At 42.6% G+C, this 19,581-nt stretch overlaps 1 protein-coding gene across 2 annotated transcripts in view; it reads left to right on the forward strand.

Annotated features, from left to right (window-relative positions):
- The first annotated feature begins 471 nt into the window (after positions 1-471).
- ipo8 (importin 8) overlaps positions 472-19,581 on the forward strand; it is a 22,338-nt gene continuing 3,228 nt past the window's right edge. Inside the window, exons 1-24 of one of the 2 annotated variants that reach the window (XM_005742656.1) lie at positions 472-866; positions 2,498-2,579; positions 2,949-3,105; positions 3,251-3,409; positions 5,811-5,967; positions 6,470-6,559; positions 7,452-7,546; positions 7,642-7,726; positions 9,106-9,240; positions 9,622-9,721; positions 10,046-10,122; positions 10,374-10,490; positions 10,584-10,673; positions 11,153-11,318; positions 11,770-11,930; positions 12,217-12,342; positions 12,429-12,504; positions 12,930-13,055; positions 13,685-13,782; positions 13,896-13,991; positions 14,250-14,470; positions 15,049-15,254; positions 16,955-17,176; positions 19,148-19,277. In XM_005742656.1, the coding sequence (XP_005742713.1) occupies positions 783-866; positions 2,498-2,579; positions 2,949-3,105; positions 3,251-3,409; positions 5,811-5,967; positions 6,470-6,559; positions 7,452-7,546; positions 7,642-7,726; positions 9,106-9,240; positions 9,622-9,721; positions 10,046-10,122; positions 10,374-10,490; positions 10,584-10,673; positions 11,153-11,318; positions 11,770-11,930; positions 12,217-12,342; positions 12,429-12,504; positions 12,930-13,055; positions 13,685-13,782; positions 13,896-13,991; positions 14,250-14,470; positions 15,049-15,254; positions 16,955-17,176; positions 19,148-19,277 (3,056 nt within the window). In that variant the 5' untranslated portion in view covers positions 472-782. The remainder of the gene's footprint in view (positions 867-2,497; positions 2,580-2,948; positions 3,106-3,250; positions 3,410-5,810; positions 5,968-6,469; positions 6,560-7,451; positions 7,547-7,641; positions 7,727-9,105; positions 9,241-9,621; positions 9,722-10,045; positions 10,123-10,373; positions 10,491-10,583; positions 10,674-11,152; positions 11,319-11,769; positions 11,931-12,216; positions 12,343-12,428; positions 12,505-12,929; positions 13,056-13,684; positions 13,783-13,895; positions 13,992-14,249; positions 14,471-15,048; positions 15,255-16,954; positions 17,177-19,147; positions 19,278-19,581) is intronic. The other variant, XM_005742657.1, reaches the window with a different exon arrangement.

A 19,581-nucleotide genomic window follows, 5' to 3' on the forward strand; every position in this document is an offset into this window, starting at 1 on the left:
GTTTATTCAGCTCCTCATATTTTTGTGTTGCTTTGCTTCCATATTCAGAACTTCTTCAACATACTGAAATTTATTTATTATTTTTTAAACAAATTCATTATTGAATTACGTGATAAATATATTATATTATTAATACTAATATTTATTTTCTTTCACATCTAATGTACAATGTTATTCATTTACGTGTTTAGTTACTTATGTATTAATTTTACTTACTTATTTGTGCTGTTTCTCCACATGTGTGGATTTTCTTTGAGAGACTGACATTATAGATACAAACGGTGTGTAACTGTGTGCTCATTTAAATGAGCATAACGGCAGCAAAAGGGAATAATCGCGGGTTATAGGAACTTCCCATTCCTTGCAGAAATATTGCATTTTGGAGTCACGTATTCACACTCCAGCCCAGCAGGTGGCGGTAATACAATAAAATGTTGAATGTCAACCGCCTAAAAAAAGAACTCGAGCCAATATTGACAGGTCGTTGCCTGCAACACTGATGTGAGCGCTGTAAAGGTGTCGGGACATTAGCAGAAAGAACACCGACGTGTCAGAAACGCGCCTCCGCTCCTTTAAACAAAATGCTGAACATGTGTCCGATAACAAGCCTTTTATTTTGAATGCTCTGACCGGACGTTGTGTTTTTTACTACCGGAAGCCTTTTCGTGTTTAGGCCACACTGGATGCAAAAGGCACGAATTTCGGGTGCAGAAACGTTAGCTTCTGTTAGTTTCATGAATGTGAGAATAAAAATAGAAACGGAACCGTGGAACTGAACACACATGGATCCCAACCGTATAATCCAGGCTCTGAAGGGAACCATCGACCCCAACCTGAGGATAGCGGCAGAAAATGAACTCAATCAGGTGGGTGAGCTAAATAGTTTTTGGTCTGCTTGTTTTCTTTTTTCGTTCGAGCCGAGGAGGGCTGCTGGTGTTTGTGGAGGATGGCGGACCGTGTTTTGGGGCTTGCGCTCGGCTTTACCTGGTTAACGTTCAGATGCATATATTAGGCCTAAGATCAGCATTTAGTCTAACCGGTACCCCGACAGTCACTGCGGCAGCTGCCCTGGAGAACAATAGCAGGCAGTTCTGACAGCCATCACGAGCTGACGGTCAGCAGCGGGGCTTCCCAAACTTTCTCATGTCAGCACTGGAGTTCAGGACTTCCTCCAGTCCTCTGTTGTTGCTCCTGCCTTCAATGGCCGAATAATAAAAAGGATCGCAATATTTGGCGATTGAGAGCTTTGCTGAGTTACCCAGAACGATGCAGAAACCCACTAATGTTTATGCTGTGTTATTTTAACGCTGGCTGCATCATGACTGAAACTTGAATTGATAAATCTTAAATGGGTTTGAGCTGTGGGCATTCACACTGTGTAATAACTCCTTATTTAATTACACATGCATTGTGTGATTATATAAGCTTTACATCGAAGCTCTAAACCCCCGTTTATCAACTACACCTGCTGGGCAATCCTCGTTTTGTTTTAAAGGAAAAGAAATCATCGTGTCTTCTTCTGTCCTCTTTTTCTTTCTCCATCTCTGAGATCGCACATTACTTTGTGTTTTTCTTTCTCGGAAACGGATCTATTGCACTGTTAGTTTGCAAAGCTATACAGAAAAGGTTGGTGTGTTTGTTGAAGTTTCATTTTAATTTGTCTGCAATTTCAAAAGAAATAACTGTGATAAGTCTTCGATGTCACAACTTTGACATCTTCCTGGATGAATTCATGGCAGGCATAAGATGTACTTCAGGATGCAGAAGACCGAGTAAGACAAAAAGTATTTAACTCCAAATCTTGGAAAGGGGGAGCTGGCCGGAGAGGAGGTGGAGAACAACAGAGGGTTTGATGTGGGATTGGAAAGTTTACAAAGGCCAGAATACATTCACTGACCAACAGCTGAGAATTGCAATCCTCTAGAAAACATCTGTCTAGGATCCAATATTCTCTTGCGAGTGGACCATGAATGGACTTTGACAGAAGTACAAATGGTAATAAAATAATAATAATAATCAATCTCACACTGTTGAAGACAGAAATGTTAGATGGCGCCAAATTATAAAAACAGTTAGACTGTATATACTGTGATGAAGTGACGCGACAGTAAGGCAGTACTGATGGCCTGCAGTGTCTGTGGGGTGCTGCAGCTGCATGAGTGGGCCAATAAAAGAGAATTACACCACTAATGCACATAGACCTGCACAGCACAGTCTTTGCATGCGCAGGCTGCAGTCAGCAAAACAGGTAGAATTTTCATATCAGTGTTATTTTCACTCATTCACTCACACTTTCCTCTTTATCCTTTGTCTTTGCAGTTTAAGTGCCTTTACCGGTGACACAGTTACACACTGGTGAATGCTTCAGAGGCCATTTTTAAGAGCTGCAGCTTTGGCATCTTACATTTCATTTCCAAAAACTTTGGGTTTAAAAATGTTTTAATATTGTTTTGAATACATACGAAATTTTGAAGCTGTCCATCTGTCTGTGTTTCAGTCCTACAAGATCATTAATTTCGCCCCTACCCTGCTTCAGATCATTGTGTCGGAGCAGGTAGAGTTTCCTGTTCGCCAAGCAGGTAAGATGCTAACTGGTTTTGGTCACTCTGTTTCCATCATTATTTAGTAGTTAGAAAAATAGCACTGACCTGCTGAGAGAGACTGTTGTATGAGTATGTCTAAAACTAGCTGCCATGGCCTCCCATTTGGGAAGCACTTCACTAGTAAGTATTTGGAGTAGCTGAAGTGTTTACACCAAACCTGAAAGGTTAAAGATTTGGATCTGCACGTGTGGTTTCTCAGCCTTAAGAAAATATTAGATATCAACAGGCCAGTGTTTTAAATGGAGTCTTTGTGATTTGTAGAAGCACATAAATAAATGAACAGTGTGAAACTACATTAGCTATATGACCTGTGTGATGATGGTCTGATTGTCTCGGTGTGTGTAGCTGCAATCTACCTGAAGAACATGGTGAGTCAGTACTGGCAGGACAGGGAACCATCTGTCGGGGAGGTTGTCTTTCCCTTCAACATCCATGAGAACGACCGGCAGCAGATCAGAGATCAGATCTTGGAGGGTATCATCCGCTGTCCAGAGTCCATACGGTACATGCACATGTGCACACACCTGCTCACTCAGGACAGCTTTTCCCCTTCTCTTAGATCTTAACCTATTTCAACCATTAAAAGCCCTTTGAATAGTGCCCACGACATGATAGTGACGCCACATATTGTTTTCTTTTTTCTGTAGCGCCCAGTTGACCATGTGTTTGCGAGCCATCATCAAGCATGACTTCCCCGGCCGCTGGACTGCCATTGTGGACAAGATCAATATGTACCTGCAGTCTCCAAACAGCGGCAGCTGGTATGGAACCCTGCTGGCTCTCTACCAGCTGGTCAAAACATACGAGTAAGTAACCTGTTCATGTTCAGCCCACCCACCAATCACGTCTGGAGAGCAGAACGGGTTATTATTATTTTTTATTACATCTGAAATCCTTTATTTAAAAAGATAGTGAAATTGAGGTCAGGGCCCCTTTTTAAGAGTGATATGTGTGCAAAAGAAAAATTGAGTCTTAGGCCAGCGGCCCCCATCCTTTTTTGAGGCACGGACCAGTTTAATGTCAGGCAATGTTTTCACGCTGCGGCCTTTAAGGTGTGGCGGATAAATACAACAAAATAAAACCAAACGACCGAGACAAAAACTGGTATTTTGTAAATATAATAATAAAGATGAATTCACTGTGTAACTTTATTAGCAGCGTCCTCCTGAACTGCGCCAACAACATGGAGAGTAACATCCTCCTCTCTGCCCCTTAATGCTCCCTGGTCACTATGGTAACATGTAAATATTTCTTTCAAAATAAGACACATGACTACAACACAGGAAAAGACCCAGGGAAGCTGAGTTAACGATAAAAACCCCGAAAACCATAAATTTCACACCGGAGCCTCAACTCTCGCGGCCTGGTACCAAACGACTCACGGACCAGTACCGGACCGTGGCCCGGGGGGTTGGGGACCACATGACTTTTTTAAAGTTCATCTGGCATGAAGCTGAAGTTTTATAAGAATCAGCAGTTTTAATCTGACGGCCATGAAGGGTCTGAATATGGACTGTAGGCTGGATACTTTTTGGTGACCTCATAAATATTGATGTAGAAAAAGATTTCTGAAATTTGTCGAAAGCAGTCTGTGGATTTTCAGGCTTGTCATCTGCGTATTTGCCTGTAACATGTGTTACATTAAAAGTACAAGTTACAGGAGCAGTGATCCTATCAGCACTGAGGCGAAGGAGGGACAGTTTACTGTAGACCATCGTGTGGTTTATCGAGGTAAACGCAAATTAGTTTTTACAGTTCTGAATATTTGGTGGAGAACATATAAAATTGGAGATACTGTGTTGTTAGACAACAAGTATATAAAGCAAATTCCCACGTGAAAGCATTCCAAACTGATTCCTGAAGGAAGTGATGTAGGTACGTTTTGAAGGCTTTCCAGAACTCGGATGCTTTTCCTGGATGTTTGCAAGAGATAACCAATAGAAATATGATTTCTGTTGTCTAATTTTGATGATGAAATTTGGGATTAATCTGTGTTTTTCCTCTCCCCAACATACAGGCTGTGTCTTTAGCATTGAGATCTCTGGAAATGACTAATGCAAACCAAGGCTTGTTCTGTTTTAAAAACACTTTCAGAACATTGAAACTTTAAATGTCACAGTGGGGCTAGTCATTTTTGTCCTTATCTGTAGCAAAGCTAGCAACCAACTAAATGGCTTCATTTGAGGTGCATTATAAATGTAGTGGAAGCCCGGCTTACAAAGACCCCATTTAATGAAGAATTCATGTTACAAAGGCCCGTGGTACGGCAAAATGCCCGCGTAACGAAGTAGATAAAACAGAAAATGTTATGTACACGTATACGTACATATGTATGCATGCATACGCATGCTTTCTTCAACCTCCTCCTTCGTCTTCAGCCAGCATCGCCTCACTCAAAAGGCGATGGAAAAAGGTGCTTTGCCTTAAGAAAAAATTGATTCACGAAAGACCCTCTGGAACGAATTAATTTCGTAAGTCAGGGTTCCACTGTATTAATTATTTTACAATTAGTAAAAATGTGCAGCTAGTTACAGTTTACATCTTTGTGCCAGAAAATATAACATTACAGTATGGAAGCCCGTTTCTGCCACTAAAAAAAGGATCCATAACTCGAAATTTCGAGTTATTAACTGTGACGTCTTTTCCTTGTCACCCGGAAGCTGAAGCCCTCAGGCACAAATGCTACAGCTAAGCTGTATTACATCCAGCCATGAATGCACAGATTGCTGAGTGTTTTCAGCCTGGCTTCAAAAATGATGAAATCCTCGTGTTATTGGCTGAATCACATGGTGTTGCTATCAGCAGACGTACTTGCAAAAGCGCCAGTTTTGAGTGCGCGTTGCTCTGCGCCATATGCTTCTGGGTAACAAGAAAGTGACCTCATTCACGTAGATTACTGATTGGCGGAGCTAACTCGAAATTTTTGGTTATTAACTCGAAATTTGGAGAAATAGAAGTCGAAATTTCGAGTTATGGATATTTGTCTTTTGTTTTTTTTGGTGTTTTTTTAGTGGCGGGCTTCCATATTACAGTGTAAAGTCATTTAAAGAAATTCTCTCAGACCAGCAAGGCATTATAGAGACAGAAGCAGATAAGGCACTCTCTGCTTCAGTCTAACAGTTGAAGGAGAATGACGTCTACAACCTGAAGCACGTTCTGATTTGAACTGAGATCATTTAGTAAGTATCACGCATGTGTGTGCTTCAGGTACAGGAAAGCAGATGAGAGGGAGCCGTTGCTTGCAGCCATGCAGATCTTCCTGCCCAGGATTCAACAACTCATCAGCCAGCTTCTGGTTGATGCCACAATCTTTTCAGTCCTCATTCAGAAACAGATCCTGAAGATCTTCCATGCTCTTGTACAGGTGTGTGCACGTGTGTGTGCACGTGTGTGTGCACGTGTGTGTGCACGTGTGTGTGCACGTGTGTGTGCACGTGTGTGTGCACGTGTGTGAGCTTTTTTTCAGATCAGATGTTTTCATGTGCTAAAAAGCCAGACACTGAAACTTTGAAATGTCTCATGTCAAAACATGTAGTTGTAGTTGTTGACACATGTAGCTCTAAATTGATATGTTTCCTTCAGTTGTCTTATGCTGAGCTTACAGAATGTGACTGTGGCCAGACTGAATGCTAAGAGGGTGAGAGGGACTACAGTCCTGCACCTTTTTATTCCTAATTACACACTTTTCAATGTGCCCTAAACTCCACTACACTGGTGCAAACAGCAGCAGTTGCTGTTTATTCAGATTAACTGTCGTCATCCGCTGATGTGACTTATGTGTTAAGGAAAGGCTCAGAGATGCTTTCAGAAAGTAGACAGGTGGTCGTAATGGAAAGGAGTAAGCACGTACTTCTTCTTTCTTGCAGTATTCGCTGCCTCTCCAGCTGATCAACAACACAGTGATGACTCAGTGGATGGAAATACTCCGAGCCATAATGGACCGAGACATCCCAGCTGTAAGATCCCGAATCATATAGACACAATGTGATTTAACAAATCCAACAGTATGTGACGTCTTGATGCATTCTCAATCATCTAGATAAGGAAATCCCAAAAAGCTGACTCTGTTCATCTGCACGTAGCGTTTTCAGTGGTCACTCGTCCAAGTGACGTCTTCAGTCTGACTGCAGGTTTCCCCAATCTTATAAACAGTACATTTGCATAATGACTGAAACCAGGACCACTAGTGAACAAATGGCTGTGAGGTCAGTTTATGAGCCGACCTCACAGTTTCTTGATCATTTTCACATTATGGATCATTAATATGCAAATTTCCAGATGAACAGAATCAGCTTTTACATGGTAAATCCTTTTAAGGTTTGGGATTTTATTTTCAAAACTTGTGTATTGCACTTTAAGTCTAGTCACAGAATGATCAATAAAGTACTAGCATGCTTATTCTATGCGCTTTCAGCCCTTTATCTGCCTCACATTACCAATCAGCCCAGCATGGATGTTTGTGGACTGTGGGAGAGTCACACAGACACAGAGACCAGCAAACGTTTTGTGCTGAACATTTGTTTTAATAAAAAAAAGTCTATAATGAACTTTTTTTTTAATTAAGTCCAAACAAACCACATTCATTTGGTTTCATATTACACAATCTTACAATTACACATGTGAGCCTGAACTGTTAGAAGCTTACTTCTGCTGAGACATTCAGTTATTGTGAGAGCTGAGTGGCACAAAACGGCATCATCAGTGCAGAAACGTTTTTCCACTGACACAAGTGTAGTTAAAAACCCCGTAAATAAAGGTTTCTATAGTATTTCTAGACGCACGGATTAAAATTCTAATGAATGTGTTCTTCACGAGGACCTAGTGCTAACCATACAGTGTGTTTGTTAGGAGACACTGGAGGTGGATGAGGATGACCGTCCTGAGCTGGCGTGGTGGAAGTGTAAAAAGTGGGCGTTGCGCATCATCACGCGACTGTTTGAACGGTGAGTCCAGAAATGCTGTTAAATCATTACCGAGCAGATTTGGGTTTGGCAGAAAGACCTTTTCAGCATTCCTGTATTTCTGATGTGAATCACAGATATGGAAGCCCAGGAAACGTGACCAAAGAGTACTACGAGTTTGCAGATTTTTTCCTGAAGACATATGCAGTGGGGATCCAGCAGGTAAATATGTGTCACTGAGTCTGTTTGAGTTATAGGGAATGTCCGGTAAATAACACTCTGACTTTGATCTTTAATGTAGATTCTCTAGTTGATACGTATCTTTGTGGTATTTGTGCGTTACAGTCAGTAAACATGCACTCTTGTTGTTTTACGTGCTAATTGGCTTTGTTCCTCAGCATGACAGCAACAGGTTAACTCAAGAGCTCTTCAATATCTACTTGAAAATGCTATTTTATATTAGGTGCATTCCAAATTCAAGGTTATGTGATATTCATAAGGCGTTTATGCTGTGCCTAAAGGCAGACAAAAGAACATCTTGTAGATTAAAGGATGGTCGTAACAACCGGAGAGTCGAACGCTAACAACATGACTGGGAGCTGAGAAACTTTTATTAGTGAAGAATTCTGTGCAAGTAAAGACTCTACAGACTCTACCTGAAATGTCTGAAGGATATTTTCGGAGGGAAAAGTGAAGAACCGCTCTGGACTTGCTTCAACTTCAGAGGGAGCTGGAGACTTGGATGACTGCCCAAGAGAGACGGGAAATATGAGAATCCCTGGTATTACAAAACAGAACCTTGAACCTTGAACAGGCGGAAGATAACTTCCTTGCCATGGTGTTTTTGGAAAACATTAAGAGAGAGGTTGGAAATTCCTGAGATAACAAGTTTGAAAATAGAGCACATGAAAGTTTGGCTTCACAGCCCACCAACCACCAATGCGCCGGCGGCTGAGAGCATCAGCCACCAGCAGGGAGTGTGGTGGGGGGTCCCCACAGATGGGGGGGCCTGAGATGTTCCCAGAGGGGCAGTCTGCCCCCAGAGCCAGGAGATGTTGCCCTCTGCTCTGGGGTGGAGACAAGCAGACCACCCCCGGTCCTGCAGCAGCAGGGAGCATCCCAGACGCCAACTCCTCCCCTCAGCCCCCCACCCCCCAACAGAGAACGGGGGTGTGAAGACCCCATACCTCTCTCCGGCCGCTCATATGTGGTGATGCTGTGTGTTGTTCTGAAGTGCATTTAAAACATGGTGCTTCCTGCCAGAGAGCAGCGGGTGTCAGCACGGCCCCTCATTTGTGAATATTGAACAATGGCAGCAGCGTATTTTACACTGACCAAGCCAGATGAGTCTGCCTGTTGCCGTCTTTACCAAGTCATGCTGCTGATGCTGCCGGCTCTGCATTGCTGGGACAGGCTGAAATGTTTGTCCGCAGTTGCTCTGCTTCGACATCTGCAGTGTTGTTGTTTTCAGATGAACAGAATCAACTTTTGGGGATTTGCTTACCTGGATTATTGAGCAAACATCAAGACTAACAGTTTGTTGCAACTAATCCTATGAGCGACGGTGGTTATTCATCCTGTGCGGTGTGTTATCCATCCAGGTCTTGCTGAAGGTGGTGGACCAGTACCGACAGAAGCAGTATGTTACTCCTCAGGTCCTACAGCAGTGCCTCAACTACCTCAACCAGGGTCTGTCACACTCACTGACCTGGAAACAGATGAAGCCGCACATGCAGGTAGGACATGCATGAAGGAATATGATCTTTGCCTGTTCCTGATCGGACCAGACCCTCTTCTTCAGTTTAGAGCGATCTGAATTTAGTTTCACCAAATACTTAAAGGTACTATTCCACCAAAAATGTCAGGAACTTTAGAGAGGAGTCCTTCGGACTCAGTTCAAAGTTGACTTTAATAAAGAGTAACGAATGGATGCTGACTGAAAGTTGTTCTGTCTGTGATTTCATCATTTAGTCATTCACATAGTTACAAATTTCTGCCCTACTTTTTCCACTCTGGTCATTTTTATTTGTCTATTTATTTTAATAAAGCCAGTCTTATTTCTCCCTCTTGAATCATCTTTAATCTCATTAATATTATGAAGGTTTTGTTTCATGTAGACCATATGCCAGGAGGTCATCTTCCCTCTTATGTGCTACAAAGACGAGGACGAGAAACTATGGCAAGAGGATCCATATGAGTATATCCGTATGAAGTTCAGTAAGTGTTCAAGTATCCTGGTATTAGGGTTGTAATGATACTAGAGTTTTAGTCTTGAATTACTTGTGCACACTCTGGAGTCTCTGCTTAGTGTTGCTGTGGTTCCCCTACTGCTCTGCACAGGAACAGGGGGTCCCCATGTGTCTGTAATCTGCAGATTGCAAAGGCAGCAACAGCATATCTGAGTTTGGAGTTTGCCTACCAAAGAAACCCAAAACCCTAAAAGTGAAACTGAGAGAAAGTCATTTTTGGCCATTGCTATAACATTGAGTGGTGAAGGTGAGTGCATATGTTATTTTTGAGAGTATCCATCTTTGTATCTAGACCTCTATGATGACCATGCTCTCCCAGTCACTGCTGCCCAGAGCCTGCTGTGTAAAGCTGCACGCAAGAGGAAAGAGGTGAGTGGGGGGGGGGGCATGATAGCGCACATCCACAGGAACCAGAGTGCTTGTACACAGTATGTGGCAACTAGCCCTTTGCCCAGGGATATTGATATTATATTATAGTTTATTCCACCACATGGAAAAAAGGACTCTTTCTCTTTTCCTGCCAGTGTATTTTATTTTTATTACCACAAGCCACAAGCTTTAGTTTCTGCACACAGATCTTGTAAATGTAATCTGCAGGATGTCCTGTATTCATTTTACAGGTCCTGCCTCAAATGATGGAGTTCTGCCATCGTATCCTGATGGAGCCCTCTGCTGATCCTTGCAGGACGGATGGAGCGCTGCACTGCATCGGAGCTCTGGCTGAGCTCTTACTTAAGGTACACAGAGACACGCACAGGAACTCTAACGAGCACTTTTATCAAGTAATCAGCTTCAAGATTCGCTGCATTTCTGCATGTCTGGTCCTACAGAAGCGGCTGTACAGGGAGCAAATGGAGCTGATGCTTCAGAACTACGTCTTCCCCTTGCTTAACTCTCCTTTAGGTTACCTGCGTGCCAGGGTGAGTGAACCTCCCTCCCTCCTTGGTAGAGCAGTGTAAGAGTGTCATGATGGCTAATAATGTGTCACCACTGAATGAATAATGTGGGTGCAATTTAATCCTGTATGTATAATTTTCACCCTGTGTTTATTTCATAAAACTAAAAAAAACCCATATTATGTCCAGTTAAGGTATTTGAGTTCTATATTAAATTGAACTGCGTGTACAAACTCATCATTTAGGTTTAGGACCTAAACTGGAATAATTCCAGTTTATTTGAATCATGTATTCCAGTGGCTATTGAAAGTAATGAAAAGTATGCAATAACCACTGGTAGGGCATATGTTCATTAAATGAAACTTAAAGATGACCTTTTTTTGAGGAATTATTTACATTCTTTACAAGCTGCACTAGAAGCTGATGTGGACTAGTGCTGTACTGCTTTCACAAATTTGACCAAGGTGGATGCTGTACAAACTTGGGATACTCTCCTTTGTTAGTCCTGCTGGGTGTTGCACTCCTTCAGTCCGCTGCGTTTCCATGACGAGCTGGTGCTGAGGAATGCTGTGGAGTTGGTCAAACAGGATCTGATAGATGACAAAGAGATGCCTGTCAAGGTGGAGGCTGCCATCGCTCTGCAGACGCTGGTCAGCAACCAGGAACAAGGTCTGTGGAGGACAGCTGATTCACTCCTGTGTGTTAAAGCTGACATTTGTACAATGCACCTTACCAGCTTGACTGAAATCAGAATCAGTCCCATCACAGGGTTGTGAAAATGAATGTTTTGAGGGAGGTATTAGCAGGAAGTTATAATAACTTTGAAAAGTAACGCGATATTGGCTTCGATTTTTCAGATTTTTTTTTCTTGTAAATTTCTCTCGTTTTTCAAGTTTGGTTTTATTTTCTTTCCCATCACAGGCCCAAGCTTCTATTTAAAAATAATGTGTGTGTAAGAAAGGAGACATGGGTATTCCTTTAAGTAGGGATTAGAGACTGGTTGTCATTGTAGTAGTAGAAGCACTTATGAATATTGGTAGAACATAAACACTGCAAATATGATCATCGCCACACACAGATTTAGTCTCATTTTCTCACTCAATCTTTTCTCATTATAAAGCCAAGCTGTACATCAGGCCTTACATTCGGCAAGTCATGCAGGAGCTTCTGCATGTGGTCAGAGAAACGGAGAACGATGACCTGACCAACGTCATTCAGAAAATGATCTGCGAGTACAACCAGGAAGTGGCCGTCATCGCTGTAGACATGACACAGAACCTGGTAGGACGACAACACAGACTTATTCTGTAGCTTAATCAGGTATTAAGGAAGCATGCAGCATCCAGGTGTGTGTGTGTGAGATTGTGGGTTTGTTTTTCTTCTCCTGAGTAAGACACAGACGAAGCTACTTTTAGGTTAAGTTAGTTTTATTTAAGTTTAGCTGTGATCTGGGGCAAAACTCGTGAAAAACATCAGGGCAAGGTAAGAGTTAAGATTAATGTGGATGTCCACAAAATGAATCAAGGTCAGTGAAGTGATGGGCAACACCACTGTGTGTGTTCGGCAGGCAGAGATCTTCACAAGAGTTCTACAGAGTGAGGAGTACGAGGAGAACGAAGATAAGACTGTCATGGCTCTTGGTATCCTCAGTACAATTGACACCATCCTCACCGTAATGGAAGACCACAAAGAGGTCTGAGGCGCACACAGCAAGAAGTATTTGAATTTGGGACAGTGGTGAATGTAATATTTGACGCCTTATTCCTTTTCATCTCTCAGATCACACAGCAGCTAGAGGGGATCTGTTTGCAGGTGATTGGCCTGGTCTTGCAGAAACCCATCATAGGTATGGCAGGTGTGTGTGCACGGGCAGTCCAAAGAGTGTGTTTTGTTTTGTTTTTTGGCGGGGGGCGGGGCCTCCCTTTTCAAATTCTGTCGTCCTCCACATTTTCACACTTTTCCCTCGTCCTAGATATTGCAAGTGTTCCAAATTTTGTTAATGAATTCATTTTGTTATTTCAAGTAAACACATTCCTTGCTATCTTTATCAAGAGCCACAGTGATCTCTAGATAATTTTTCCATGTCTACTCAAAGGGAAGCAGTCTCATACACTGGTGTCACGTTTTATCTCCTGCATTTAATGGAAATATGTGTAGAGATTGCATGTTCATGCTGAGTGGTCTGTAAACACTCTGTTTCCTGTTAGTGGTGTTGGATTGTCTTTCTCTTGTATCTCAACGATGTGGCAGAATATCATTGTCATTCTTTAACCACTGCAGAATTCTATGAGGAGATCCTGTCACTGGCGTTTGGCCTTACCTGTCAGACCATCTCCCCCCAGATGTGGCAGCTGTTAGGCGTCCTGTATGAGGTCTTCCAGCATGACTGCTTTGATTACTTCACAGGTATGTCCTACACCCAGTTTCATCTCCACTAACTCTTGACTGTATGTGGTATTTTCCTCCTAGATACGTGCAGAAGTATAAATCTTCAAATTATATAAAATACGTCTGCTTAAGTTCCTTCTAAACGTGTTATTTAACCTAATTAACCGTCTGCAGCTGCCCAGAAATTCAGTTTACTGTGTCCAACAGGAAATAGAGGAAATTATCTCCCCTGAGAGGCAGAAACAAGCACATATTTCACACGTTTAAAATATTAATCATAAAACAGTTTTTTGTTATCACAATAGCTGTGAAACCACAAACTGGTAACAACAAAAAACGTGCCATGTAGCCACATTAAGACAGTGACACATCAGCCTGTTACCATATTTATTAAAGAAATACACATTTGTGTTTTGTAAGTTTGACTGCTGTGTTGGAGTTTTTACTCGCCTGTGAAAACCCCAGACAGCTGCAGATGATTCAAATGATTTTTGTGTGACTACACAGAGGTTGTGTCACATAGTTCCAAGAATATGAAACATAAATGACTATTAACTTAATAATAATAAAACTCTTGATTCATGTTGGGTAAAGCTTATATGAAAACACTGTTGGAGTTCAAAGTATGAATTGTGTTTATGTCACAGATATGATGCCGCTTTTGCACAACTACGTTACTGTGGACACGGACATGCTTCTGTCCAGTCCGAAGCACTTGGAGGTCATCTACAGCATGTGCAAAAAGGTCTGGCTCCAGATGTGTTGAACTGTGGTTCACAGAAATATCATCAGGAACAAACATGCAGCTTTTTTCCAATGTTGTTGCTGCATTGTGACCAGTAAGCCTTTTTGTTTAAGGTATTGTCCATGGATTCGGGCGAGGATGCAGAGTGTCATGCAGCCAAACTGTTGGAGGTTATCATCCTGCAGTGCAAAGGCAGAGGCATTGACCAGGTCAGGTGCAGCTCTGTACCTTTATTTTCCACTTATCACACAGCCAGCACCGTTTCCTTTATTTCTAACGTCCTGCAGCCAGAACACTGAAGTGCCGCTAAGTCTTTCTCTCTGTCGGTGTAATTATGCCCAAAGCTGGGAAGCCAGAGTCATGCCAGTTTGTTCACCTGCATGTTTCAAGCACACTGTGGTTCAAACCACATGTTGCTGACATTCTGAGGAAACAGTGCAATGTTTTCTGCTCTTTTCTTTCTACAGTGCATCCCTCTTTTCGTGGAGGCAGTGCTTGAGCGTTTGATGCGGGGGGTGAAATCCAGTGAGCTGAGGACAATGTGTCTCCAGGTTGCCATTGCTGCTCTCTACTACAATCCAGCCCTGCTCATCCATACGATGGACAACATGCACTTTCCACACAACCCGCAGCCCATAACCACACACTTCATCAACCAGTGGATGAATGACACTGAATTCTTCTTGGGGTAAGGCAGCAAAGAGAGTCCTTTGATGCTAACTACTGAGTTAGGGTAGAGAAATTCTGGATCAATGTTCTCTTGTGATTTTAAAAATTTCATGTTGTGAAGTTTTTGAGTGAAGCTGTGATTGCTATGAAGGGAGGGACAGTTTAATTCAGTTTTATTGCTTTATATGTTTATTTATATTGTGATGTAAAGATCCTGCAGCAATAACAAGAAAGTCCAGACGGTTTGACGAGTTGGAGAAAGAAGTAGTTTTCCTGTGGCTCTATATCAGGATGATTTTTGTTTTCATTTTAAACACAAATTAAATAAATTCGACAGATAATCAGTGAGAAATGTTGATCACTGAACCATAGAGACACCGTGTCATAGATTTAGAAATGTTTGGATCTGTTTTTCTGAGCTTTGAGCAAAGCCAGACTGTTTTCCACCTACTTCCAGTCTAGCATCACTGTAACTCCAGCTCTGTAATGGGCACCCACATACCAACAGGTGTTCTTTCATTAATTCTTTTAATTAACAGATGACAGTTTAATTTGTGTGAACACTCAGAAACTGCCTTGTTCTGATTCACTCTACAGACTCCATGACCGTAAGATGTGCATCATCGGACTGAGTGTGCTAATCGAGCTTCCTAGCCGGCCAGCAGTGCTGGATGCAGTGGCTGCCCAGATTGTCCCCTCCATTCTCCTCCTTTTCCTGGGCCTCAAGCACATTAATGCCTCCCGCCTAATCAACAAACCAGAGCTGCTTGCCCGTGCAGGGGCTCAAGACGAAGACCAGAATGGTGAGAATAGAGCAGAAAGCGGGAGGTTGGCACCAACAACAGAAGAAAGAGTCAGTCAAATTAGCCACTGAACTCACCAGCGCTGAGTGTAAATTAGCTGCACCATGTTTCTCACTCTCTGCTCTACTTTGCTTCGGTTAAAAATAAAGGAATTGGGTCCTTAAACCTTCTCTACCTCTGGTGGGTCACACTCATAAATGTATTTGCTGTTATTGTTGTCATTGAGGCGTCATTCTTTTACTCGGACATGCAAATATTTTGATTCGAGTGTATTCGTTTTCTCTTAACTGGGTTGTCAAAAAAATTGATGCTAAAAATTAATATTGAATTCAGATACTCATTTGCAACAATATCGATATCAACTGTGCCGTCTTTGCCCCTCCAGCTGCACACAGCTGCACACAGCTGCACACAGCTGTCAGACAAACAGCTCCTCCCCTCACTAAAGCTGAAGTAGTTTTTCAAGAGGTCAGTAAAGCTCACGGTTCAACAACAACGAAGGAAACGGTTATCATGAATGTTAACTTGACCGGTGCACATTTTAACATTTAATGTATTTAAAATGTGTTTCTTATTTAGTTGTAGCCAGCTGTGTGGTCAGTTTTAAAATGCAGGCAGTGACTGCATGTGTTCAGTGAGCGTTCTGAATAACCTGGGGTATTAGTTATGCTCTTCTGCAATATTCAAATGTTAGGTATTTTGCTGTTTGGCCTTTGTTTTATTTAGAACTTCTAAAAGATTGAAATCATTTGTCAAATGAAAACCAGCACAGCTGTTAACGGAAGCTGAGCGGGAGGTCGAGGCACGGTGTGCCGGGAGTGCGGTGTTCCCCCTGGCTCTAGTGGGCCGCGACCTCCCGGTCAGCTTCGAGCTGGTGGGTAACAGACGTCTCCGAAAACGTCGGAGCACTTTTGCAAATATGTGATGTCTTGATAAACTGAGCAGATATTTGAAGGTTACACAGCTACATTCACGGCTGAAAATATGTTACGTTTATTTTGTGACCCAGAAAGAGAAACATTAAAACTAAGAAGCTGCTGCCACTTTTGGAAACTGGAATTGGCTGGGCCACGCTATGAATTCTGGGATAGGTTGGGCCACAAAGGATAGCAACTTGGCCTTCAAATGTGACCTGCAAAGGATGTGACCTATTTTACGAGATCTTGCAAGAGTAACTCGACATGATCTTCATGTGTTTTTTTTCTCCACTGTCCCTTGCAGGGCTCCATATTTAACCACTTTAAAGCTAAAGATCCAATGTTACCAAAAAATAAAAAATAATCCTGATTGTGTGGAAATACATAAAAGACTGAGCTGACTATAACTGTCAGCTTCTTTAGAGATTTCAGCAGCAACTAGTACAATGTCTCATTAGACTGCACTGTGCTACCAGGTTTCCTACCTGCCTAGCTTGTAATTTTGTAATAGCTACAGACTAAAGGTTACATTACACCCTTACAAAAAGATGCTGTGGTATTCTTTCACATAGGAAAACTCTTGGGAAGATCCTGTTCACAAAGTTGCTTTGGTGTCAGAACCATAAGCAGTTGGTCTGTTGACCACGACCCACCTATAGTGACTCCCCTCTTCTGGGCCAGCACTAGTTTGTGAGCCACTCCCCAAATCAAACTGTACGCTGAAAATAATCTCTCTTTAAATCCTGGTACCTCACTCTAAATGGCTGTGTTTGTTTACGGCAGAGGAGATTCCTAGTGATGAAGATGAGGTGAATGAGAATTGTAACACCATGCAGCAGCAGTCCAGCATGCCAGCAGGCCAAGGAGGCGATGATGATGACGACGATGAAGATGACTATTGGGATGACGATGGTTTTGAGGGAACGCCTCTGGAGGAGTACAGCACGCCTCTGGACTACGACAATGGAGAGGACGAGTATCAGTTCTTCACGTCTGCCCTGCTCAGTAGGTCATCATTCACATGTTAGAGAGAACCTTACTGTTTGTTTCCGGGACACTGGGAGCAGGTCTTCGGGTCCTTTAGGAAGCAGCATGGTGCTTCATGGACCGGGCTCATTCAGGTGCAACCAAGATCTAGGACGTTTCGAGAAAGGGTCAACAGCGTGGCCCCTTCTTCAAACCATCTGTGTGTAGTTTTTGTGCTGCTGTTAGAGAATATTGTTGACTTGGAGGTGGGTGATGCTTCTTAGTTGTCTCACTTTCACTCCCCTACTCGTCCACGCCCTGCTTGCAGTGACTGTGGTGCACTACAGTTTGAGGCCCACTGCCTCTCCTTTTATACCATTTTATTCTTTACTTAAATATTTATTTGTTCACTCACTGTGACAAATACAAGACGTTATCGTAACCTTCAGAAACCAGCCTATTGCAACTGCATGTTTACATTCTTGCTCTGATTGGATTCGTTGAAGTTGAAACTTTTTAATATCACATACAAAAACATTGCAGTGGGATCAGTTCATTGCTCTGCTGTATTTATGCTGTTATTTTTCCACATAGTTTGGTAACGAAACAGGATAAACACAGATGGGACCGTCCTTGACAAAAATGTGATTCCCAGTAACTTTTTTGTAAAGCAGTATAACCCATATATAGCAGCATATAACGCCTGCAAAAAGATAGATTGCATGTCTCCCTGGAAGCCTTAAAGATTAGTTGGAAAACTTATCAGAGGGCAGTTAAGGCCGATAAACACTCCTACTTTTCTCAACTCTCATAACCCTCGTGTTTTATACAATACTATAAATTCTGTACTTAACTTGGAGGGTTATGACCTGTTGCCGTCCTCTGAGGCTATGTGCAATAAGTTTATTACCTTGTGGACAAGATTGCTAGCCTGAGGCCTCTGATCCCACCTATTGTTGAGCCGGCCATGCATGCTCCTTGCTCAAGCCTATTCCCTGCTTTTGCACCGATTTCTCTGGGTGATTTAGAGGAGTTGGTGCTACATGCTAAGCCCTGTGGCTCCCCGAACGATGTTGTTACTCCCCACTTTCTCCAAAAAGTATTTCCCATCATTGGACCTTATATCCTGAAAATGATCAATACTAGTCTGTTAACCGGTCAAGTTCCTAGTGGGTTTAAACATGCAGTCATACACCCCTTACTTAAGAAACCTGGCCTTGATAGTTCTATTATGTCAAATTTTAAACCTCCAAGCTTCCCTTTTTAAGCAAGATCTTGGAGAGGATTGTACATACCAGCTGTTGGATTATTTGAATGACTCGCAACTGTCTTCCAATCTGGTTTTAAGCCCTTTCACAGCACAGAGACAGCTCTTGTTAAAGTTATGAATGACATTCTTGTTGCTACTGATCCTGGTAAATATGCTGTGCTTGTGTTATTGGACATGACAGCTGCATTTGACACAGTGGACCACGACCTGCTGATCTCCTGCTTACATCACTGTGTGGGAATTTCTGATCTGGCATTGTCATGGATAAAACCATATCTTTCCGAAAGGAGTTTTTGTGTCAAGCTGGGGCTGGCCGCTTCCTCTGTGGCCCCTCTGCTTTGGGGTGTGCCCCAGGGACCTATCCTTGGGCCATTACTTTTCTCGCTGTATTTACTCCCCCTTGGTGCGATTTTTCGTAAACACGGAGTGTCATTTCATTTGTATGCCGATGACTGTCAGCTTTACTTACCTTTTAGTCATTTGGATACCTCCCCATGTCAATCACTCCTTGACTGTCTCAGCGATATTAAATTATGGATGGCAAATAATTTTTTGAATTTTAATGGTCGCCCACATCGCTCTACTGATTCCCCAGATGTTGATTTTGGTGATTTGACCTCTCATCTGAAAAGTTCAGTCACTAATCTTGGTGTTCTTAAAGTGCTATACAAATAAACGATGATGATGCATGAAACCACCGTGACACTAGAGCTGTGCTGTGTGTTTGTCTGTGTCTGTAGGGGTCCAGAGTACTGATCCAGCATGGTACCATTGTTTGACGGCTGCGCTCAGCGATGACCAGAAAAAACAGCTTCAGGAGATCTACAGCATCTCACAGCAGAGGAGGAGCACTGCAACTAAGGGCCAATGGTGAGAGACGACATGAGGAGAGAAGTTAGAAAGACGGGAAGAAACATGCTGAAAAAATTGTAATTGACTCGGTGCATGCGTTACCGCATCCAGGGGTGCGGTTCAGCTGTTCAGCTGTTCAGCTGTTCTGGCCGTTTGCTTAAGCCGACGGTCCTGGACTACAGGGAGTGCAGAATTATTAGGCAAATGAGTATTTTGTCCACATCATCTTCTTCATGCATGTTGTCTTACTCCAAGCTGTATAGGCTCGAAAGCCTACTACCAATTAAGCACATTAGGTGATGTGCATCTCTGTAATGAGAAG

Source organism: Pundamilia nyererei, unplaced genomic scaffold, assembly GCF_000239375.1.
Source record: "Pundamilia nyererei isolate P.nyererei 1_Seehausen unplaced genomic scaffold, PunNye1.0 scaffold00122, whole genome shotgun sequence".
Classification (NCBI taxonomy): domain Eukaryota; kingdom Metazoa; phylum Chordata; class Actinopteri; order Cichliformes; family Cichlidae; genus Pundamilia; species Pundamilia nyererei.